The following is a 24,496-nucleotide window of genomic DNA, read 5'->3' as shown; positions in this document are numbered from 1 at the left end:
AGTAAGGGAAGGAAGAATAACCAGAAAACACAGAGGTGAAGAATACACATTACTCTCCTCACAGAAGAAAAATTGGACTCCTGTTTCTTGTGGTGCCCTTCGGAGGTTTGTGATTATGTCAGAAAGTTTCCTAGTCAGGGCGTCTGGGTGGCACGGTCGGTTAAGCGTCTGATTCTTAGTTTCAGCTCAGGTTATAATCTCAGGGTTATGAGGTTGGGCTCCATGGTCAGTGTGGAGTCTGCTCATGACGCACTCTCCCCTGGGCGCCTGGGTGGCTCGTCCAATTAAGTGTCTGTCTTCGCTCACGTCATGATCTCAGGGTCCTGGGATAGAGTCCCTCATCGGGCTCCCTGCTCAGTGGGAAGTCTGCTTCTCCCTCTCCTCAGCCCCCACCCCCCAAAAATAGAAAAATAAATCTTTATTTAAAAAAAAAAAGAAGAAGAAAAAAGAAAAGATAAAAAGTAAAGTTCCGAGGCAGTGTGTGTGCTCCTGGTCCTGCCAGCCTGTGTCCGGGTGGAATTCTCTTCAAAGGCTGTAGTCTTAGAGTACCTGGGTGGCTCTGTTGGTTGAGCATCTGACTCTTGATTTCATCTCAGGTCATGATCTCAGGGTCATGAGGTCAAGACCCCCTCCCCCCACCATGGGGCTCTGTGCTCAGTGGGGAGTCTGCTTGAGATTCTCTCTTTACCTGTGCTCCTCCCCCCACTCATGCTCTCCCCTCTCTCTCTCACTCCCTAAAGTAAATAAATCTTTAAATGTAGTCATCCCACAGACCCCACATTCTCACAGATAAGAGGAGAGCCTAGAGGAACATGTTGGGGATGGGGGCACACCTTGAGCCTCAGCAGAAACACGCATTGCTTCTTTTGGCTTCTGTATACTTTTTTTAAAAAGATTTTATTTATTTATTTAGAGTGAGAGCAAAAGAGAGAGCATGAGCAGGGAGAGAATCTTCAAGCAGACTCCCTACTTGTGTGGAGCCCAACTCAGGGCTTGATCACTTGACCCTGAGATCATGACCTGAGCTGAAATCAAGAGTCAGATGCTCAACCGACAGAGCCAGCCAGGCGCTCCAGGACTGCAGCCTTTGAAAGGAAGACCACCTGGACACAAGGCTGGCAGGACCAGGGGCCCACACGCTGCCTCGGTGCCCCTACCTCTGTGTACTTCCTGTGGAGCTGTGACGATATCACACTGAAGGCTCAGGTTGCTTAATTACTTTTTTTTGTTTTAATTTGCAGGTAGTTCCTGAAATGACTGAGTTGTTGAAGAAGAAATGAGTTACAGTGTTTTAAGAAAGAAAATATATCACAGTATTCAACTGAAATAGAAATTCATGGCTATTACAGTAATCATTGGACAGTATGGAGAGCTACATATCATAATTTGAGAAAAAAATTCTCACAGATGCCAGAATGCTTTTTTATGAGCCTATTACTATATTTCTTTTAATTATTTGTGGTTCCAAGTAATTATTTTTTAAAATTTTCTAAATCTGTAAAAAATATATAATAAAACATTTCCACAGCTTTAAAACTACCAACAGAAATATGCCTAGCTTTGTAAAGAAAGAAAATTGAAGAAATGGAGTGAAAATTTATTTTTTCTCTGCCTTTTTCATGGAGGACTCTGTTTTTTTGTTTTTTGTTTTTTGTTTATTTATTTATTTGACAGAGAGAGAGAGGGAACATATGGAGGCGGAGTGGGAGAGGGAGAAGCAGGCTTCCAGTGGAGCAGGGAGTCTGACATGGGTCTTGATCCCAGGACTCTGGGATCATGACCTGAGCTGAAAGCAGGCGCTTAATGACTAAGCTACCCAGGTGCCCGAGGACTCTGTGTTTTAGGCAAGATTGTGAACATGATTGTTCTCTCCAGACTAATCATTTAATTTAGTTGTTGAGAGAAGGGACCTAGATTGGCAAATTCCGAGTTAAAAAAGCATGGCCACAAATCATGAATATTAACTTAAATATACTCCAGTCTTCAGAAAACCATAACTAATAGGACCAAAGCAGACCCGACTTAAACTTGAACTTGCTGAATGAATTTAGTTGGCTTACATTAAATTTAATTTTCCATTTCATTTCAAAGTTTTGTCAGCTTATAGGACTTTGTGTCTCTGAAGGAGAGGGGAGAAGGAGGGGCTGTGGTGATGCAACATGGCCTCTTATGCTAACAGATAGTGTGATTAATATAAATGTTTAAATCCTGTTCAGAGAATGCTTTGGTTTTTCTCTGGCCCTCCTGATGCTTCCTTTGAGCTGTCTTAGAAAACAGCCAAGCATGTGAGATGACCATATGTTTGTTTAGCTTTGGCGCTCTCCCTCTGCTGCCCTGAGGCATGACTGAGATGGAGAGTGTCACAAGGGCTAGAAGCCAGTGTGCGTGCAGGCCTGAGAACAGGGGCTGGGGAGGCTTTGGTCTGTCCTGTGGGAGGGTGTCCTGGAAAGGTCCTGGAAAGGCCTGGCCCAGCAGCTGAGTAACATGAAGACAACTGCCACCTAAAGCAGATCTGCAGAAGGTACAGTAGTTAACAGACTAAGGAAAACAGCGGGGAGGAGATGGGAAGTGACCAGTGGTACAAGAGGGGATGGGGCAGAGGTGGTCAGCCTGTCCCTCTCTGTGGCCATCCTGGGTCTTGGCTACTTGAACTCTTTGATTTTGTCGGTCACTAGCTTTTGAAACACTTTTGGAAGTTAAATGTCTCTGGGATTTCAATCTTCTTGAACCTAATAGGATGAAAAGATAGCAATAAAGTGAACCACAGCATCCTAGAGTGTCAGTGCTGAGCATGACCATCTCGTTCAGCCCCCTGTTCACAAAGGGTTACTGAAGCACAACCAAGTGACTTGTCCAAGGCCATGTGGTTTGAACCACTCTTGTGAACATAATTCCCATATCGTATTGTTGTGTTTGAGGCTCTTCCCAGGGGAGCTAACCTTGCTTATCAGGACCTTCTCCACTTACCCTGTTGGACACTATAACTTGGGGAGAGGAGAAATGCGAAGGTGACATGGGAGAGGTATGCTGGCTCAGGGAGGACCAGTCCCGGGTGGTACATTTGCATGGCTCCTAGCCTTGAAGTGGAATTGATGGTTCTTTCTCTCGGTTTCCTCCTGTCATGACTGCCATGTCCCACCTTCAGGCAGTTCACTCCACTGTTTTACTGGGTACAGCTCATCATCACAATAGCACTGGGTGGCGCTTACTGTGTGCTAGGCGCCACAGTAATGCTGTACACATACCGAACCCCTGCTGTCAGCAACACCCTTAAGATTGATGCTATGATTACCATCCCTGTTTTACAGACATGGAAGCTGAGGCACTGCAAGTTCTGTAACTTGCCCAAATTCAGATCACCTGTAATGAGAGCCAGGGTTTGAAACCAGGAAGTCTGGGTCAGAGCCATGGTTTTACCTACCTCACCTTGGCTCAAGGAACAGGGAGAGTTGCTGCGCAGTAACCTCAGGTAAAAGGCACTAGTGCTTGGTGCTGGTGGACAGGGCACACATTCAGGATCCTCGCTGGGGAGGAGACCCTGTGCTCTGGGCTTGTCTCTCCAGTGGGATTTTATTCAATTCTAAAAGCCCTTAAGTGCCCACATAGAGTTGACCTTAAAAAGGCAGCTGTGTGAGGTGGAGGCAATTATTAAAACCATAATACATGCCAGAAGGTGCAATTTGATGTGTTCTTTTTATCCCTGTTTTATTGGGCACCAAACTGTCAGATCCTGATGACTCTTCCCCTGCCTCAGGCTTGGGGACCCAGAGCCACAGCTGGAAGCAACGTGGGAAGAGATATTAGGGGTAGCTTTTGTTACCGTGTTTGTGTATCTTTCCTGCTTTTTTCCCTAGTTTCTTGAAGTATTTGGTTAACCTCATACAGGCCCTGGGAGTTTGGTGGCCTGGTTACTCTGGCCACGTTTGGAAAGACAGCCCCGTGAGGGCAGAGCTGTATTCCGGTCCTTGAGGCCAGCCGTCTGGATCAAGCAAATGCCCTCCTTACTCTATGGACTGAGACCCAGTGAGGGTCTGGTCGGAGCTTCTCAGTTGAGTAAGCACAACATCCAGCATTTTCTGTGGTCCTGGTTCTCAGCAGTACTGTGGGGGAATATTCCCTGCTGGATTCACTGGCTAACGTATTTCTGTGCGGTTCTCTGCCCTGCAGGAGTCTGGCCCAGCCATTGCCCTGAAGCAGCATCCTGCTGGGCTCTGAGAACACAGGCCTTTGGAGGCACAGCCCCTGCCCCCAAGATTTTGCAGCTAAGGTGTGATTAGAAAGGAGACTTGTATGAATAGTGTATACAGAGAGAGTTCCCTTAATGGGCCAGCTGCAGTCATTCCTTCTGGCCTGGAGGCTTTGATATTTACATGTGGGGCAGAAGTGGAAACAGCTCACGTGAATGCTTGAAGCAGTGAGGGGCAGAAACGGGGGGCTGAGGGTGGTAGGGTGGAGGCCACTGACTTTTAGGTGAGCAGTTTGGCCTTTACCCCACAGGTCAGTGCAGTGGTTCTCAAACTTTGCCCTCAAGGAATACTGCCATTTCAGGAGCTAGACCAGGAATGATACTGTGAAAAGCCTTTTCTGATTTGCAGGGAAAATTAATAGTATTTTCCCAATCCTAAGTCTTGCACACTTTTTTCCCCTCAAACTTTGGTGTCTGCTATCCCTTGTCTTAGGAATTTAAGCAGATTCCAAAGTGGAGTAACAAGTAGCAAACGGATATTAACTAAGGAGGTAAGCAGCACTGACTCTCAGCTTTTGTTCAGTGGACATGTGTTGAATTCTTAAAAATACCTTCTGATAGTTGCTAATTGTTCCTTGTTTGCATGTTAGAATTAAATATGTCTGTATATCCGGAATGTTCCATAAGTGCTACCTGACTTCTCAAGGCCTTGCCACCTGAAGAAGTCATAAGCAGCCTCCTAGCAACAGGGAGCGATGTTCCATAAGTGCTACCTGACTTCTCAAGGCCTTGCCACCTGAAGAAGTCATAAGCAGCCTCCTAGCAACAGGGAACGATTGACTTTTTTTTTTTTTTTTGAGGAGGGTCCCATACCCTAACCTTGAGGACTGACTTGAGCTGGTGGTGCATACAGGATGGCTAGAGGGAGGAGAGGGCGGAAGGGATTGGGAGGCTGTTGCAGGAATCTTCTGGCCTTATGCCCCAGATGGGTTTGGCTGAAAGCTCTTTGCTTACAGAATGAGTCCCTGGAGACTGTGGAAATGGGTCCAGCGCTGTGGGCGAGGCTGGCAGAGAGTAGGGGCCCTTCCTCCCGGGACCGTGTGGGAGCCTCACTGCCAGCAGCGCCTGGGCGTGTCTGCACGGCACTGGAGGCCTTGAAACCCCAACCGTAAGTGCTCTCGGCTGTCTTTCTGAAAGGGATCATCAGCTTGGTTGCATTTCACACTGTCTCTCACGAGGGATTTTTGTTTTGGTCTACATAAAAGTGGGCTTAAAAGGCTGGGAAACCCTAAGAACACTATTGATTACAACAGATGGATTTGGTTAGCTGTTGCTGAGGGGGCTTAAAGGGGGGTTTGACTGATAACCTTGTAAAAAGCCCATATCGGGTGATATACGGCCACAATTTCATATAGCCCTAGGTTTTAAAAAATGTTTTGTGAGGAGCACAAATGAAGAAAAGTTGCTGATAACTATTGGTTTATAGAACACTTTCATGTAGATTACCATGTCAGAGGTGGAAAGGGTAGGAAAGGTGAAGAAATCAGACCCTCAGAAGTGCCCCAAGTCATAAAGCAAATGGTAAAACTAGAACACAAACCAATATTTTGGCAAATATTATTTATTAAGAATCTACTAGGGGCATTATATAGCCTTCTCTGATACAACGATCCCTAAATGGATATCATCACCCATACCTTCTGGATGAATAGGTGGGCTGAGAGGTAGTTAACTGACCCGAGGGGCGCAGTCAGTGAGATGTGCAGCCTGAATGGGATGCCAGGTCTGGAGAACTTGGCCTTTCCACCATACCAGGCTGCCTCCCAGCATCTCTTAGCTTCTCCAGGACTCTCGGGCTGGTGTTACCTCAGAACAGCAGCCTGTCATTAGAAGCACAGTACAGAAGTGGAACTGGGAATTTAATGGGACGGAAACGGCATATTACTTTCTATGGTGCCTGGATTGGTGAGTGGCCAGGTCCTCGTGAGGCTTCACTGACCTGGGTTTCACCTGTGTCTCCCACAGCTGGCTGTGGGAGGGAAGGCAGGTTTCCTACTGACTTTTAGTACACCCACCTCCAGCCAATGTGGGGGCTGCATGGGGACCACTGGGGTTTGGGACCTGGGGACACTGAGTCGGCTGATGCCAGGGACACTTGTGCTCTTATCCTGGTTCTGTCACTGCCTCAGGGGCAGCCTGTTCATGCTCCTTCCTTCAGGCTTCATTTTCATTGACTGTGAAATGGCAAACTGAACTTAGTGATCTCTCAAGCTGTCGTCAGATTTCACCTGTGAATGTGTTGGCAGATCTCAAACAGCTTAGGTAGGTAGATACAAAAATTATTTTTGAGAGCTGCTTATGCCCACAATACTCGATTGAGCCCTTTACATCCATTACCTCATTCAAGCCTCCCACCCCACGAGGTGTAGCAGTAGTCCCCACTCTCCAGATGAGAACACAGAAGCCTGCAGAACTTAGGACACATGCCCACGGATTCACAGCTAGTACATGGTGATCCTAGGCCAACATCTACTCTCAGCCACATGTCCTGTCCACTCTGGGATCACAGTGAACATACCTAATGAATACAGTCTGGCTGAGGCAAGCTGAATGGAGAGGCGAGATGAGGCTGCTCAGCCAGGTTCAGAAGAAGCTGCCAAAACAACCAATCAAGAAGTGTGTCTCAGGCAGAAGGCCCAGCAAGGACAAGGTACAGAAACACCAAGAACATGAGAGACCCTGACCCCCAGTCCTGGGTCCCCATCTAGCCTGGTACTCCTCCATTCTGAACCACTCTGTTCAGGGAGGCAGGGGTCTTTGTACTAGAATCTGGATCTGGTCTGCACACTGGCTCCCTTTCACAACATGGAGCAAAACTGGCTCCCAGAACCCCACGCCCCTTCTTTATGCAGCAGAGGCAGAGGTGAGCCTACCTAGTTACGAGGCCTAATTGATGCTGAGGAGGCTTCTAGAGCGCTTGGTGAAAGGTGCCCCGTAAATCTCAGACACTGAAGAATTCTTCCACATTCATCACAGTGTTTAATGTCCTGATTGATCTCCAGGGTAGTCAATTTCATTCGCTTATTCAGGATGAATAGGCAGTCTGTTCCCCCACGCTGTAGCCTAGGGCTCTGCATAAAATTACGCTAGCACCGTCTCTTTGGTAGCTCGCAATAAATTTAGCAGCAAATGTTCCATCATTTTATTTGGATAATTGAATTAACTCTTCACCAGGACACGATACCAAACTTTTCAGTGCTGGAGTGAGGAAAAAAAAACAAACCTCGCTCAGTTTGTGTCAGAAAAACAAAGGTTTTTAGCTTGCACTGGAGAAGGGAGAGGAAGGCAGGTAAGGTGCCTCCTGTCTGGAGAACAGTGCTTTCTTGCCTAACTCAGGCTGACTCCAAGGCATTATTTACAGAGAAACCAGTGGGGATTTGCCAGCAGGGAGAGCTCGGAGGAGCAGATAGTGCCTTGGCTGGCCACTGGGGCTGGGGGCAGGGCCCTCATCTCCCAGCACCCATACACCCCACTGCCATCCTCCCCACACCACACACTCTGTTGCAGCCAATGAAATAACTAAGCATCTCCTGCACAGCCTTCCCCAGAAGTGCTGAACACGGCAGGCAGTGCAACACCCCGGGCATCTATTATTAATAAGGATGGTTTCTGTGTCTCCCTTGAAACATTCTCAAAGGGCTTTCCCTTCCATTATGTCATTAGCTATCCCAGCAACCCTCATGGGGGCAGGGGGCCCAGGAGTTGTTATTCTTGCTGTATGGGGGGTGGGCCCAAGGATTCACTTGGAGCCACATAAATGGAAACGGGGCTGGGCTGACGATCCAGGTGCCTGGGCTTTGAACCCTAGGTGCCTAACAGCGCCTGAGGTGAAGGATGGCGGAGTGATCCTGACTTCTCTCCAGCCCTGAGAAGTCCATTCGAAAGCTGGGGTTAGCCGTGCCAGTCCCTGGAGTTGTTGGGTGTCCTTGCTAGGCAACTCCACACAAGTACCCTGTTGACTAGTTAGTAAGAAACTCTCCTTTTAAGAAGGCTTCCTTGGACCTTATCTCATTTGAGGCCCCTATAGCTCAGAGAGGAGTAGTCCCACTTCTAGTGTTTCTCTTTAGAGATGAGAAAGTTGCCCCCGGAGAGGAGCATGGAGGCAGCCCCAGGACAAGAGCTTCAGTCAAGAGCAGTCCTAGAATGAGAAAGGAGGGCCTGAGCTGTGGTTGTGGATGGAATGAAGGCCCACCATGCTAAAGAGAATTCCAGGCCACTAGCCTCTGATCATGCAGGATCTGTGAAAAATCTCATAGTCGTGGACTTGATCTGAAAAGCCAAGGTTTGAGTTTCGGGCCTTGGCCGGGGGGCTGGTTGGAGGGGAGCCAGTATGTCATTCAGGGAGGGCCTTACAGGTCCCCAGTCCTGGGGAGACTTTGAACCAGGTCTGCAGGGCTCCAGCCCAGGTCTGCTGTGAGGTGACCAATAGCACTCCTAGCTCTGAACCTTGTCCTTGCTGTCCGATTTGGCAGTCAGGGTGGCACCCTGGCCATGGGGTTGGCTCCTCTTCAGCTCCAGGGGCAAGGCTGAGTGGGAAGTCTGGCTCTGTAAGAGAGTCCACCAGGCTCTGAAGACACGGTAGGCTGATCCCTCTAGATCGAGGCGGCCGTGTGGGCTGATGGATAGATGGCCTGGGGGCCAGAGTCCTGATTTGTATCTCCGGCTCCCTTGATGACACCTGGTTTAATTCCAGGAAGCTCATTTCAGCATAGCCAGCATGGCATGTCACCCAGATAGACCTGGGTTTGAATCCTGCCACTCGTTTACCACTTAGTTCTATGTCCTTGGCAAATCATTTCATCATTCTGTGCCTGTTTTCTCTGGCAAGCAGGGAAAATACCATCCACTTTGCAGACTGTGATAAAGAGGGAAGACTGCAAAGAGCACCTGTGACACCAGGAAGTGGATACATGGGAGTCATTATTATCACCCCCCTTGTTGGCTTACAGGATACAGGGGCTGTTCCCCAAGCTCTCCTGCCTTGTGGGAGAGCACCAGAGTGAGTGGGGTCCGTGAGCAGGCAGATGAACAAGAGGGAGCCATTTCCCAGAGCTGCAAACCTCCCAGGGAGTGCTCAGGCTCCATCTCTACAGACTCCCAGCTGCCCACCAGCCATAACTCTAGGCTATGACCCCTTGGGGAGCAGTGAGAGCCAAAGCTCTCCACCTCCTGCATTCCAGGCCTTGAGGCTCCACTCCACACCTGTCCCCAGGCAGGCGAGGGGCTTGCTCTAACTGGGTGCAGCCTCCCACACTGTAACTGTGGACTCTGCCCTCTGAGAGCTGGGGACCACCTCTTGGTCTCTGTCCTGTTTTAATTGGCTCATGGAGCAAGTCTAAACTGGTCCTGCCTGTTTGGGCACAAAGCCAACAAACATCGAGTGCTCAGGCAGAATTTCACATCACAGCGGTTTGTAAATTCCCTCAGAAATCTGCTTTCTAAAGTAGAGCTCTTCTGTAAACCCCATTTCTAGGTGGGAAACAGGCAGAGAGCAGGTGCCACTCACCTAGCCTCTTACCCCATTGCCCTTCTTCCTGTCCTGTGGTTTTCTCTGGAGAAGTCCAGAGCAGAGGTGAGTGCCGGCGTGCGGCTGGGTCTCAGTGCTGGTGCAGGGCAGGCTCCCGAGCCCGTTGGAGTAGCCAGCATGAGCATCAGAGCGAGACTCATGGGAGCTCAGCAAGTTAGGCCTGGCTGAAGGCAGCAGCCGTTTCTGGCCCAGCAGACACAGACCACTAATTACAGGCCCCTGTGGCTTCCGCCCTAGAGATTAGCAGGCCTAGAGATTAGCAAACCTGTAATGCCCTCCACACCCATCAGGTGACCACCTTGCTTCCAAAAGCTTGGCACACTACCAGGTGAGTGTGGGCTCCAGTTCCGGTGCTTCTCCTGTTAGGGTCTGACCTCAGGGATGTCTCTTAAACCTCTCTTAGCCCCAGGTTCTTCCATTTGTAAAATGGGGCTAGAAATACCTGCTCACAGGATTGCTGGCAGGATTCAAGGAGCCCGAGAAGAGGTCTTAGTACAGGGCTCAGTACTGACAGCTGTAATGACGCCGTTGGTGACTCAGAATGCCTCCAGTTTCTTCCCTAAAGGCTCAGGTGGAAACTGCTCATCTCCCCGTGAATCAAGGTGCAGCTCTTTGCCCGCATGTGGAAATATCTTCCAATTTAGCTATCTTTCCCAAGTGGCTCTGGAGCCCTGCTTTTGAGGACCAAGGGAAGGCAGGCAGGAAAGCAGATGCTGCTGACCAAGCCATGGGATCACTGCACTGTCTCAGTGAGCAAGGAGCCACAGAAGCCCCGAGGACACCCTGACCTATAGTGAGAAGCGCCCAAAGATAGAGGGGACAAAGAACAGGTTGGGAGGGTAGCCAGAGAGACAAATAAGCTAAGGGGCTGTGACCATTCTGAGTTCAGCTGGGACAGTGGGAGCCCTTGAAACTAAAATGAAGTCTTCCCTTTGGTGTAAATATAAAAGAAAACATAGGGATTATAAACACAGAACCCCTTGGAGGCTCTCTGGCAAGGGAGACACTGATTAGGTTCAGTTTGGGAGGAAATACTCATGGGACATGGAGTCAGAGGCTACACCTGGGCCTCAGCAAGGCTGTGATGGGGTCTAAGGTGCTCTGAAGGTCAGAATGGCCAGGATTCATGACTGCTTATGAGGGATGAGGAGGGAGTCAAGGACACCAACGCCATGCATCTTCATGGCTGGGTGGATGATGGTGCCCCAGCTGGGAACCTGGAAGGCAGAGCAGGCTTTGGGCAAGATACTGCACTCAGCCTTGGACCTGTGGAATTTGAAGACTCCAAGAAATGGAGTTTTGGCTCAGGGAGCTGAGTGTGGGAGTTTCAGCAAGGAAATAGCAGAATTCTGAGCTATTTCCTCGGGAAGATGAAGGGGTGGGGGAGATGGAACCGGGGGGAGGTAAAGGGGGGTAAAGAGTGGGGGAAGAGATCAGTGCAGTCGCCTGGCCAGGCAGTGCAAGAGCTTCCCGCCTGGGGTCCACGGGTCCTTCTTTGGAGAAACCTGGAAGCAGTAGGAGGGGGATGGGGCCTCCCTGGGTGGCTCTTCATCAGGCCAGGCCAATCCAAACCCAGAAGAGTCATGCTGGCTTCTTACCTGGGCCAGCAATTACAAAGGAAAACCTCAGTCAACCAGAAGTCTCAGTGCAGTTGGTTTTTATTATTAAAGCCAAGATTGGAAAACGGCTGTCCCCCCACCCGCTGTAACCTTCCCACCCACCTCCAGGTTCATTCCCTTCTGTCCTATGAAGGTGAAAACTAGATTTGTCTGGAAAAGACTCCGAAATGCTCATGCCAAATGAAAGAATGAGGACGGACGAAATAGGCTCAGATGGTGGTCTTTGTGATTGTGTGGGCTCCACCCAGGATTCCGGGAAAAGACGGCTTGGGGGTGGGGCTAAACAGCCCCTGCTCACAGTGCTGTTCCCAGGGGTCCAGGGTGGGCGCCAGGAACGAAGGCAACGGAAGAGGCTGGGCTGGTCCCTGCGCTCTACCCTGCTGAAGCTGGGCCACAGGCTGGTTTTTGTAAAAATGGTTTAAAAAGACCCCAGCCAGGAGCACCACCCTCCCCTGAGCAGGGCCAGAGGAGATGCCAGCTCTGGGCTCTGAGGTCTGAGGCATGTGTCCCCCTGGCCTGGTGACACCTCCCCGGAGGCAGGCAGCACCCTGAGGGAGGCCAGGTGGGATCCTGGGCCCAGCATGTGGCCCCTGGCGGCCTCCGGGGCCCTAGGAGAGCATCCTGATCACTCTCTGCCCTCCTCCCACCCTGCCCACCTGGAGGCTCTAGGCTTCAGGGACCCTGTGCAACTTTGGCTCTTTGGATTCCAAAGATCTGAACTTCTCCTCCAGCATGGGTGCAGCAGGCTGGAGGTGGATGACAGGCTTGATCTGAAAGACTGTGAAGCCCTCCTGATTCTTCTGGTTGAAAAGACTTACCCTGTGCTCCAGCTCAGGGCTGGTCTGGGCCGAGCCCGCAGGGCTGGGCCAGGTGAGAGGGGCTGGGTCCAAGGCCCTCTGGGATGGGCAGGGGTCCTCGGACAGGGAGGACAGCAGGTCCTGGACCGTGGCCTCTGCCATCTGCTGCTGGGGTGGTGGCGGCAGTGGCCGAGGAGAGGGGCTGGGCTCTGAGGAGGGCTCCTCTCGGGCGGTGCTGCAGTCTGTGGAGGAGCCCAGCGTCTGGCTGCTGTCGCTCTGGGCCCGGGTGACAGAGCTGCGAGCGGAGCGGGAGGCGCTCTCGGATGTGGCACTGGCACAGGTGCCATTGCTGCTGAGCTTCAGGGGCACGTCGATGGAGAAGAGGTCGGAGGAGATATTGGGCTGGTGGATGTCTATGGCAGCTGTGGTGACGACACACACGGCTGGCTCTGGGACACCACTGTCTGCAACAAAGGAGGGGATGCTGGTCACATTTGGGCCTCTGCTACACCTCTGTAGGCCCTGCTGGGGGTGGCTCTGACCCAAATGGCAGGCAGGGAGTTTGCGCAAGCTCTACAGGGAGGGGGGCGGGTGTGGGGGGTAGGGAGGTCTGGCTTGGCCGTTCCATCTGCCTGTGTCTGCTGCCCCGCCCCAGGGAGAGTTATGCCCTCCCCTCCTCTTGCCACGTTCTCCGGACATGTGACACTCGCTGGCCAATGATCCGTGCGATTGATCAGCGGCAGCAATCAAAACAGCCGTGCTCTGCCTGCAGTGAGCAGTGTTTTAGAACAGAGGGTAGCTGTTCCACCCCCAGGCGATGGAGGAAAGAGGACAACCCGGGAGCAGCTTCCCTGGCTCATCCGCCATGGACCTGTGTTGATTTAAACCACGGAGATGTTGGGATTATCTGCCACTGCAGCATAGCCTAGCTTATCCTAACTCAGAAAGCCTGAGGCACCAGTATTAGAATCTGGGCTTCATGATGGAGTCATAGTTTTAAATGGGGCCAAAACAAGAGTGACATGATCAGAGCTGTGGCTTCAGCAGGTTGCGTCACCCCTGTAGGATGCCTTGCAGGGTGAGGACAGACGACACTCCAGAAGGTTTTTAAGGAAGTACCAAGGGGCTGCATGACAGTGGGTGTAGTGGGGGCAAGGTCTCTCCCCAAAGCGGTGGGGAGAGTGCACTGGGGGTCTGAGCTAGAGATGGTGGTCTCTGATATCAGCAGATTGGATGCAGCTTTGAAAGAGAAAGAGAGAAGAGCTCTTTTGGGATGACACTGTAGGAAAGAAAACAATCCACTGTATTATACATCACACAATGTAACACTCTAGCCTCATAAGGAAGTATATGAGGGTTCACGGACTGTCAAAGACAAATTACGAGACTCAAGACATTGGCTAAGGAGAATGGGGTATTCCTGTAAAACTCAACCTTGCCCACAAATGAAAACCACTGAGACTTCTTTCTAGAGCATGAATGAAACAAATCGAGCAAGGACATGCCCCATAACTGTTGCTTCTCAAGCCCAGCTCTGCTGTTAACCTCACCTCATCGTCCTCATGCCATGAGGGGCATGGGTTGAGAGGCACTAAGGTCTCTTAGATTTCTAGATTCCAGCCCCGTTTCCACATGAGGGTCCCACATGCTGTCCTCATTAGTGATCACAGAGCACTCCAACCTCCACATCCATAGACCCGGCGCTGGACTGTGCTGGGAGCCAAAGCTACAGGTATTTGAACCTTGAACTCTGTCTGCAGTTATGGGCCCAAAGACACCAAGGGATGGGCACACCAGGCCAAGCTATCCCCATTCTCAATGTTAGGGGTTGCGTGGGGCCATAGAGGTTTGGTGTGTGTAGAGTGGTCCCGGACACAGACTCACCACTGCTGGGCCCGTTGTAGTATTGGCTGACGTAGCTGTTCATGTCATCTCTCACTGCAGCACCTTCACAGAGGACAGAGAAAGGGCAGTGTGGCAGCATGCCGAGAGTCTGAGAGCAGGCTGTGGCCAGTTTGTGCCCTTCCCTCCATACTCCCACCCCGATCCCTCACCACGAAAGGAGGCCCTGGTCTTCCTGGAGCTCTCTGCAGCTTCCCAATCCTCAGTGGGGGATCTGCCCCAGGGCTGGGCTGCACTGGGCATCAGCGACCCAGGTCCTCATGAAGTATCTAGCTTGATACAGGACATAGGCAGGGCCTTTTCCTTCTCTGTCCTCAGTTTCCCCATCTCTGAGATGAGGGATAAGGAAATAGTTCCTCAGGGCTTTTCCTGCCTGGATGGCCCAAGTCTCTGAGTCTAGCCGGGGCTCTCAGGGTGTCTGGAAACACTGTCTTTGGTACAAAAGTCTCAAACCCTTGTTAGTGGCCCCACACAGCCAGCTGCAGAGGCTGATTCTTCATGATAGCCTGCTGGCTCATCCGTCAGACGACCCTCTCTCCCACACAGTACGGGGATGGACTGGGGGCTAAGCTTCCCTCCCCCTCCCCCGACCTACACAGTTCCTAGCAAGCAGTGAGTGCTCAGTAATTCATTATTGCATGAATAATGTGTGACAAGGTGTAAAGCCATCCAAGGAGAGAACACGGGAACAAGAGTCTCAAGAAAATGTTGATTCATCGTCTTGATAGGAGTAAAGAAGGAGTGGGAGAAAGAAGTGAGAAATTCCAAGTGGCCTGAGGATGGGAGGGAATGCATATGACCAGAGACCCCAAAAACCATCCCAAGGAGCTTGGCCTTTTTCCAAGGGCAGTGAAGAATGACAGGAGAGTCTGAACATGGTCAGGTGTGACTCACTCCCAAGGTTGTGGGGAGAGTAGTTTAGAAGGTGCCAGACTTAATGGAGGAACACCAGAAATGATGCCCAGGTGAGGCTGACAGGTTCTGAGGTGGGGACGGGTGGTGATGCCTGATGAGACAGAAAGGAAGGATAAGGGTCAAGTGATAATTAGGAGGAACCTGGCAGGGTTTGGAGAGTGACAAGATGAGGACCCTTGACTCCACTGATTGAACTTGTCAGACTGAGCTCAGGGGTTGCTCTTCAGCAACTGGTCTTCCCTGAGTCCTAGTGTCCTGAAAGGGTACTAGAATCAGACCTGATTTCAAAGCTCAGCCCCACCACATTTTAGCTAAATGGTCTTCTCTAAGCCTCTGTTCGCTTACCCATTAAGGAGGATAAAGAGGCTAACAAATGTCAGACTTCCCAATTGGGGTCAGGCCCACAGAAGGCCCTCAACACACGGGAGTCTAGTCCTTCCTCTCCCACAGAAGTCTGAGGGAGCCCACACCCCTGGGCGCTTCTCCCAGGGGTGGTGGTCTGCAAATGAATGGGCCAGATGCTTTCTGTGGCCGCCTTCCCCGGGCACACCTGACATCACTGCAGAAGCCAATCAGCACAGACCCTGGAAGGCTGCATAGTGACAAATGTAGACCTGGCTCTTAAAAGCTTTTTTGCCCTCATTTGATCTTTAAATGCCTCCAGTAAGAGGTGTGTTTTGCATTAATGCCCGAGTTGAGGGAGGGACCTGAGGCTGGCCCTAGGCGTGGGTCCAGGATCAGCCAGCAATGCTCCCTCCAAATCACACAGCCATACAGTTCTCCGTGGCTCTTCATAATTCATGTGGTAAATGCTCTCTGTCCCTGCAGGTCACCCTGGGAAGTAGGTGGAGGCTGGTGTAGCTGCTTCTGGCAAGCAGTGAGAGGAGGGGGTGGCACCAGGTCTCTTGGGCCAGACAGGAGGTTCTAGTCACTTCCCTTGGGATTATCCTTCGGCCTTGGCTGAGGGGTCCTTGTATACATGGGCAGAACTATTAACTCAGCTGAAGTATCCACAGACTCATGAGAACTCATCCCAAGGAAGTTACTCATAGAAGGTGGCCTGGGGTGAAGAAGAAAAACCCAGACCCCAGAAAACTGGACAGCTACATGCAAAAGAATGAAACTGGATCGCCTTACTACACCATACTCAAAAATAAACTCAAAATGGATGAAAGACCTAAATATGAGACCTGAAACCATAAATTCCTAGAAGAGATCACAGGCAGAAATCTCTCTGACGTCAGCAATGTTTTTCTCAAAATGTCTCCTAAGGCAAGAAAAACAAAGGAAAAAATAAATTACTGGGAGTAGACCAAACTAAAAAGTGTTGGCACAGCAAGGGAAACCATCAACAGAATGAAAAGGCAACCTACTGAATGGGAGGAGATATTTGCAAATTATTTTTGATAAGGGCTAATATCCAAAATATATAAAAATTCATAGCCCTCCACAGCAAAAAAACACCCAAACACCATTAAAACATGGGCAGTGGACTTGAACAGATATTATTCCAAAGACATCCCGATGGCCAACAGACATATGAAAAGATGCTCAATGTCATTCATCATCAGGGAAATGCAAATCAAAACCACAATGAGATATCACCTGGCAGGATGGCTAAAATGAACAACCCAAGAAACAACAGGTGTTGGCAAGAATGGAGGAAAAGGAACCTTCATGCACTGTTGGTGGGAATGCAAACTGGAGCAGCCACTGTGGAAAACAGTACGGAGGTTCTTCAAAAAGTGAAAAATAGAGCTACCTTACAATTTCACCACTGGATCCCAGAGAAAATGAAAACATTAACTGGAAAAGATACATGCACGCCTATATTTAATGCAGCATTATTTACAATAGCCAAGATATGGGAGCAACCCAAGTATCCATCCGTAGATGAATGGATAAAGATGTGGTACACAGAAATGCACGTGCGCGCGCACACACACACTGGAATGTTGTTCATAAAAAAGGATGAGATCATGCCATTTGAGGCAACATGGATAGACCCAGAGGGTATCATGCTAGGTCAGAGAAAGACAAATACCATATCACTTCACTTACAGGTGGAATCCAGAAAACAAAGGAATAAACAAACAAAAAGCAGCAACAGACCCATACATACAGAGAACTGGTAGCTGCCAGATGGGAGGAGCTGGGGGATGGGAAAACAGGCGAAGCTGGGTGGGAGCTATGGGCTTCTGGTAATGGAATGAAGGGTACAGCATGGGGAATCCAGTCGATGATACTGTGTGTATGTGTGGTACTGTGTGGTCTGGTGACAGATGGTAGCCACACTTGTGAGCACAGCGTAACGTACAAACTTGTAAAATCACTGTTGTACACCTGAAACTAATGTGACATTGTGAGTCAACTGTACTTCAAAAAAAAAAAATTATAAAAAGGGAAGCCGCAAATCTTAATAAAAAAAACAGAAACAAAAAAACCCAGATCCTAGTTCTTGTCCTGTGTGTGCTGCTGCCATGAGAGCTTGAGCAGGCCACATCCCCTTGTTGGGCCTCAGTTTCTTCCTCTGTACCACCAGGGGCTGGGGAGGCTCTCGAGGAGCAGATCCTAATGTGGCCTGGCTGGAGGGCTCAAGACACTTCCGCCAGCTCCAAGAGGGGTGAGACCAGTGCGGGAGGGGACCAGAGGCCCCAGGCTGTGGCCCGCTTATCTGGGCAGGCATCGCTCACTCCTCCTGCTGGGGGCTCTCCACCACGGCCTGTGTACCCGGAAGGGAGCGCCCACCTCTCTGTTGAACAGCTGGGATAAACAGCTGTGGGCAGCTTCTTGTCTGTCTGTGCTCAGTAGGATCTCAGCGTGCCCCACCCTGCACGGTGTACCCAGGCCAGGACTCCCTGCCTCTGAGGCACACAATCAAGGCCTCCCCAGAGTGTCACGCCTTGGTCAAACAGCTCATCTTCATTTAATCAAGCCTTGCAGACGGTGGTCCTGCCTTCAGTGGTCCCAGGGCTAAGCCCCCTGCTCTTCACCACCTATGTGACTATGATACTTAAAAAGCCCTCCTGAGAGTCTCTTCTGGGAAACCATTGTCCATTTCCCACCCCTCCCCAGTCCTTAGCCTCTTCTCTGAAGTCCTTCCTGTGGGTACAGAGGTGACCAGAATGGGTGGAGGAGGGGAAAGGAGGGAGCTAGCATTCACTGTGCCTTTCAAGTGCCACACCTTGGCCTTGGCACACACCACGCTTCTTTAATCCTCACCACTGCCCTGTGAGGCCGGGATGACTCAGGAGACCTGTCCTTCCCCAGATCTGGCAAGATCACCCCCTCATGCAGCCCAGCACCTTCCCAGTGTGTACAGCGACCTCCCTATTCTGCCGACTCATGAGCCACCAGGGCTTCGGTGTGGTGGCAGGGCAGGCCAAGCCCTGACCACACTTGGCTGGGTCCCCCCCCTGGAGGACTTCGTAATCCCCATTCCAGGCCAGTGTCAGCTTGCTGGTTTCAGCGGGCAGGGTGGCGCGTTCTGGAGCACTCTTAATCTTGGTTCAGTGCAGGGATCAGAGCTTCCTCCTAGCTCCATGCTAACCAAGGATGACCCATCTTCATCCATGCCATTGAAAAAAACCAGCTAGGCCAGGCCCGATGTCTCTCCTGAGCTCTTGGCTGATCTGGCCAACGAGACAACTTCTCCTGCAGGACCTGAAGCCACCTCTGACGCATCATGTCTGCAACAGAGCTCAGTTTCTCCCTCCACCTCCATCTGGTGAATGGTTTCCTTGCCCACCCAGGCTGGGACCCTGGTCATTACACGGTGCTCTCTTTCTTTACCAACAACCCAACTCCTACCAAGTCTGTGACTAGTCCAGGGACCCCTGATGCCTCTGCTGTGGTCCGGTGGTCCAGCTGTAGGTCAGACCTCATGCATTCCCCTTTAGACTCTTGTCACGGCTGCGGGTTTAATGAACGGGATCGCTAGCTCCGTGGATACGTATGACACTGAGCCCGGATCTCACCCAGGTGGCCACTGCACGTTTGTCCAGGCTGCATGTGCTCTCTCTACTCCAAACATGGACCCACACAGGGGCCTCAGAATGAGCTTGAAGACACATATCTGAGGGACACCTGGGTGGCTCAGATGGTTGAGTATCTGCCTTCGGGTCAGGTCATGATCCCGGGGTCCTGGGATTGAGTCCCGCATCATCAGGCTTCCTGCTCAGAGGGGAGCTTCCTTCTCCCTTTGCTTCTGCCTACTTGTGCTCTCTCTCTCTCTCTGACAAATAAGTGAATAAAATCTTAAAAAAAAAAGAAATCTGAAAGCAAGGCCTGCCCAGACTCCTCTAGCAATGCTGGTGCTAGCCTTCCCCGCTCTCTGCCTCAAGCAGGCTCTCTTCTCCAGAACAGACCACCTGGGCTGGGGTTGTGGCCCCACCCATGGCAGGGGCTGAGAGCTTCTGAGGGCAGGGGCCACATCTTACTTGGCATCTCCCTCGCACTCAGCACAGGGCTTGGCACATGGCAGCCTCCACTCAACAGTGCTGACAGGATGGATGACCGTGTCTGGTTCAGAGGCCTGCAGGGCGTCCCAGCACCGTCCACCTGACCCTCTGCGAGACTCTGTCATCCTATGGCACACAGCCTTGCTCCTGGTCACTGGTACATGCCTGGACACTAGTGACTGGTGGGGAAAGGAGGAGAAGTCCAGAGGCTTGTGGTGAAGAACAGGCCGCCACTGAGCCTCCACAGGGGGTCTGCTCACCTTTCACCTAAGAATAATTCCCTGCTCCAGGGTTTGTCTTGACTCAGCCCCAAGGCGCCCCAGGACCACAGAGGAGCCACCCCACACTGAGGACGGAGCTGAGGACACAGGCTTCCGGACAAACCCACCGCCTTGTGGTCCCGGGCAGATCCCTAGGCACCCTGAGTCTCAGCTACCTCCCAAGTAAAATGCGGATGAAACACCTGGATGTTGGTGAGCTGTGAGGTTTACTGAGATAACGAATGTCAAGTCTAGCCCGGGGCTGTTCCTCACCCCTCTGAATCCTGGCCCACAGTGTTCCCAACCGACCCCAAAGTCTTTTTTTTTTTTTTTTAAAGATCTTATTTATTTGACAGAGATCACAGGCAGGCCGAGAGGCAGGCAGAGAGAGAAGAGGAAGCAGGCTCCCTGCCGAGCAAAGAGCCCAATGTGGGGCTCAATCCCAGGACCCTGAGATCATGACCTGAGCCGAAGGCAGAGGCTTTAACCCACTGAGCCACCCAGGCGCCCCCAGACCCCAAAGTCTTGAGCCTTCTGTGGTGGCTGCTGCAGTTGCTCTTGGCTGCCTGGTGCCTTTCTTCCTGGGGTGAAAGCATTCCTGGGGTGAAAGCAAATGCATCCTGACTAATCTGCCCAAAGCCCTTGGAGTGCTGGTCATGGCAATGCTCATTATCTGTGTTTGCCCCTTGGGTGGAGCTCCAACTTGCCTGGCAAGGCAGAGGCTGAAAGAAAGGGTATGAGTCAGCTGGGGCCCCTGGAGGAGGTGGGAGGAGCTGTGCTGTGGGGTGGGGTTCCAGGACCCCACATCCTGTGCAGACACAGCCCCCAATGCTCAGATGGAAGGCCTGATTCTTGGTTTGGGGCTTCTGCTCCCTAACTCCACTTTGCTGCCCCATGCCTCAGCAGCCCTCACAGGAGGGCACCTGCTGTGTGCCATGCGTGAGGGCTGTGCCTATGACCAAAAGCCCAATACTTCTCAGAGAAGATATGCTTCTGCTACTGTTCTTATTCTGGAAAAACTGGGGCTCAGAGACAGGACCAGCAGCATAATTGTGGGGTCCCTTGTTCAAAAAACAGGAAGGTCCAGAAATAAACCCATGCATATATGGCCAATTAATTTATGACTTTATGACAAAGGAGCCAAGGATATATAATTGGGAAAGGACAGTCTCTTCAATAATGGTGCTGGGAAAACGGGACAGCCACATGCCAAAGAATGAAACTGGACCACTATGTTACATCATAACAAAAATTAACTCAAAAAGGATTAAAGACCTAAATGTGAGACCTGAAACCATAAAACTCCTGAAAGAAAACATAAGCAGTCAGCATCTTGACATCAGTCTTGGCAGTGGGTTTTTTGGATTTGACACCAAAAGCAAAGGCAATAAAAGTAAAAATATACAAGAGGAACTACATCAAACTAAAAAGTTTCTGCACAGCAAAGGAAACTGTCAACAAAACAAAAAGTCAACCTACCGAAAGGCAGAAGATAGTTGCAAGTCATATGATAAAGGGCTAATATCCACAATGTATAAAGAACTCTTACAGCTCAACAGCAAAAAGAACCAAACCCATTAAAAAGTGGATGGATCTGGAAATTTTTCCTGAACAAGACATTCAGATGGCCACCAGACACATGAAAAAAATGCTCCACATCACTAATCACAGGGAAATGCAAATCAAAACCACAATGAGATATCACCTCACACTCATCAGAACAGCTAAAATCAAAACCTTAAGAAACAACAAGTGCTGGCGAGGATGTGGAGAAAAGGAACACTTGTATACTGTTGGTGGAACGCAAACTGTCGCAACCATATGGAAAATATATGGAGGTTCCTCAAAATATGAAAAAGAGAACTTCCATAGAATTCCACTTCAGGGTGTTTATCCAAAGTAAAACAAAAACACTGACTTGAGAAGAGGCACCCCCACATTCATTACAGCATTCATCACAACAGCCAACAACGTGTCTAGTGGTGGACGGATGAAGATGTGGTATAAATGGACACACCCACCCACACACACATGCATGCACACACGCACAACAGAATATTATTCAGCCACAAAAAAGAAAGCAATCACAGCACTTGCAACATGGATGGCCCTGGAGGGCATTACGCTAAGTGAAATAAGTCAAGCAGAGAAAGAAAAATACTGTATGAGCTCACCTATGTGGAATCTAAAGACAAAACAAAAACAAGAAACTCAGAGCTCACAGACACAGAGAACACACTGGTAGTTTTAGAGGTGGGGGCTGGGCGAAATGGGTGAAGGGAGTCAAAAGGTACAAATTTTGTTATGAAATAAATAAGCTTGGAGATATGATGTTGCACGGTGACTACATTTAGTAGTGATGTATTGCATTTTTTGAAAGTTGCTAAGTGAGTAAATCTTAAAAGTTCTCAAGAGAAAAACACTTTAACTATTTTGTAACACGTTAACTAGATTATGATCATTTTGCCATATATAAGTATGGGATCGTTATACAGTATACCTCAAAGTAATATGCTATATGTCAATTATACATTTTAAAAAAAAGCATTAAGAATTTCAAGAGGGTGACAGCAGAGCAGTGAACCAAGTTCAAGGCCCTGTGGGACACCCAGGGTCACCCAACCATGAAGCCAGTCCTACTCAGAGAGGTTAAGTCACTTGTTCAAGGCCAAGCTGATTCAAACCCAGCCTGAGTCTTCCACTCTCGTCCCTTCCTCAGGATCGCCGCAGCCTACTCTGCCCTGACAGCTGCCTCACTACTTCATGCGAGGACCTCCTGGTCTAGCTCGACAGCTCTGGAGATCCTCTGGATCCTCAGGGTCCCCCAGTAATATTCCACTGTGTATATACACCCCATCTACTTCATCCATCCACCACTGGACACTCACGTTGTTGCCTTTATTCGCTATTATGATGAATGCTGTAATGAATGTGGGGGTGCCTCTTCTTAAGTTAGTGCCTTTGTTTACTTTGGATAATAATACCCCAAAGTAGAATTCTATGGAAGTTCTATTTTTAATTTTTTGAGGAACACGAGGAGGCCAGTGGTAGCAGAAACCCAACTGGTCTCCACAGCACACGGGCCTCCCCCTCCTAGGGTCCACATCAGAGTCAGCTCTGCTTGGCAGAGGGGAAGCCCAGACCGGCTGGCCTGGGGCAACTCTGAGGGTTTCTGTGAGCGCCAGGGCAGCACAGAGGGACTCTGGGGTTTGCCGTGATATACAGTGCACCCTGTAGCACTCTCACCGGCGGGTGTAATTCATAAATTATGGGCGAGGTTCAAGACTAATAAATTTGGGAGGGAAGTATTAATGACCACACAGGGCCACCGGGAACTTGGCAGGCCCCAAAGCCTGGAACTTTGCAGCCTGGGTTTTAAAAATGATTTGTGCCAGAGCAAGTCTAAACAGAAGCTGGTCGGCGTTGGTCTGGGTCTGACCTGCTGACAACTGTTGAACCTCACGAACCCCTCGGCACCCTGCCAGCCCTTTGGGGCTGCTCTCCCTCAGCAAACACGGCCCCCTCCCCAAGCTCCTGTCACTTCTTGCTCAGTTCTGCAGGTTAATCCTCAGACTGCCTGTGCATGCTTGTGACGTGGTGGGCTTCAGAGCCCTCAATGGCCTGATGGTCATCGGAAGAAACAAATGCTGCCCTTTCTCCATCCCCAGAGTGGCCCGGAGCACCCCTAGCTTGCTGGCCATAATTTCTAATGTCATGGAAATCCCTCCCTGGACACAGCTCCTGGTCAAAGAGAAATCAGCCGGGAGATGCCCTCTCTCCCGGGCCCTCGGGAGGCTGTGAATCACCCTCACCACTTGCTAGCCCTCCTCCCCCGCTTCTGCCCTCCGCCTCAGAGGTGTTGGCTTTGCTACTGATGGCTCTAGAGGTTGGCTGGGAGGTGGCCCAAGAGGCACATGGGGGAATGTACGGGGCAGGCAGCACAGACTGGGACTGGTGGAGGGCAGGTGTGCATCTAAAGAGGGGGCAGTGGGGGTGTCACAGGAGAGAGAAAAGAGGCCAGGGTGGGGGTCCAGGACTAGATGGGAGGGGCAAGTGCAGCTGCTCCCAGAGGCACAGGTTTGGCATCTCTCTGGGAGGCCTGAGTGCCATGTTCAGACACCCCCCAGTCTGACCCCCAAGAGGGTCGGCACAGACCAGTGACATCCTGGTTGGTGACACAGAACTGGTCAAACTGACCCTAAGTGGGCTTCAGGTGTGACCCAGCTTTCTCCAGTCTTACTCTGCCTCCTTCTTTTCCCTCCTGGAAGCCATATCTAAGGGGTCTTGGTTCAGAACAGAAAATCAGGGGTGGCCCCTTAGCACTCCACCCTGGTCTTGTAGCTCCCAAGAACTGCATTTTGTTCTGGATGTCACTCCAAGAGGAACCAAAACAGTGGAATGTTCAAGGAGGGACAAAACAGCAAAAACCTGGGGAGATTCTCCCCTGAGGACTGGTGTAGAAATGTAGTGACAGGCCCTGGATGAGAAAACACTTAGAAGCTAGTCTCCAAAAGGATGCCCTAGTGTGACATTGTGTGTCAAATATACCTCAATAAAAGAATAAAATGAAAGAATGTCTCAGCCCACACCTATGAGTAAAAACTGCAGCCAAGTGGGAGAGGCAGGTACCTGGGGGCAAGACCTCAGCTCAGTCTGAGAATTATTATTTTTTTTAAAAAGATTTTATTTATGAGAGAGAGAGAGAGTGTGTGTGTGCATGAATGGCAGGGAGGGACAGAGGGACAGGGAGAAGCAGACTCCCCGCTGAGC

General features: G+C 50.5%; 2 protein-coding genes across 6 annotated transcripts in view; one reads left to right on the top strand and one right to left on the bottom strand.

Moving 5' to 3' along the window:
• ETFA (electron transfer flavoprotein subunit alpha) overlaps positions 1-1,539 on the top strand; it is an 82,968-nt gene extending 81,429 nt beyond the window's left edge. The window contains exon 12 of the mRNA XM_047737612.1: positions 1,242-1,539. Within this exon, the coding sequence (XP_047593568.1) occupies positions 1,242-1,280 (39 nt within the window). The 3' untranslated portion in view covers positions 1,281-1,539. The remainder of the gene's footprint in view (positions 1-1,241) is intronic.
• A 9,880-nt stretch (positions 1,540-11,419) lies between these two features.
• The window catches only part of TMEM266 (transmembrane protein 266), a 111,551-nt gene continuing 98,474 nt past the window's right edge, over positions 11,420-24,496 (bottom strand). For 4 of the 5 annotated variants that reach the window (XM_047737452.1, XM_047737453.1, XM_047737451.1 and 1 more), the window contains 2 exons: positions 14,074-14,136; positions 11,420-12,653 (listed from right to left, as the gene is read on the bottom strand). In XM_047737452.1, coding sequence (XP_047593408.1) covers positions 12,058-12,653; positions 14,074-14,136 — 659 coding nt within the window. In that variant the 3' untranslated portion in view covers positions 11,420-12,057. The remainder of the gene's footprint in view (positions 12,654-14,073; positions 14,137-24,496) is intronic. The other variant, XM_047737455.1, reaches the window with a different exon arrangement.

This window comes from Lutra lutra, chromosome 7 (assembly GCF_902655055.1).
Source record: "Lutra lutra chromosome 7, mLutLut1.2, whole genome shotgun sequence".
NCBI lineage: Eukaryota > Metazoa > Chordata > Mammalia > Carnivora > Mustelidae > Lutra > Lutra lutra.
Note: the sequence above shows the minus strand (reverse complement) of the source record. Positions and strands in the feature narration are given on the sequence as shown.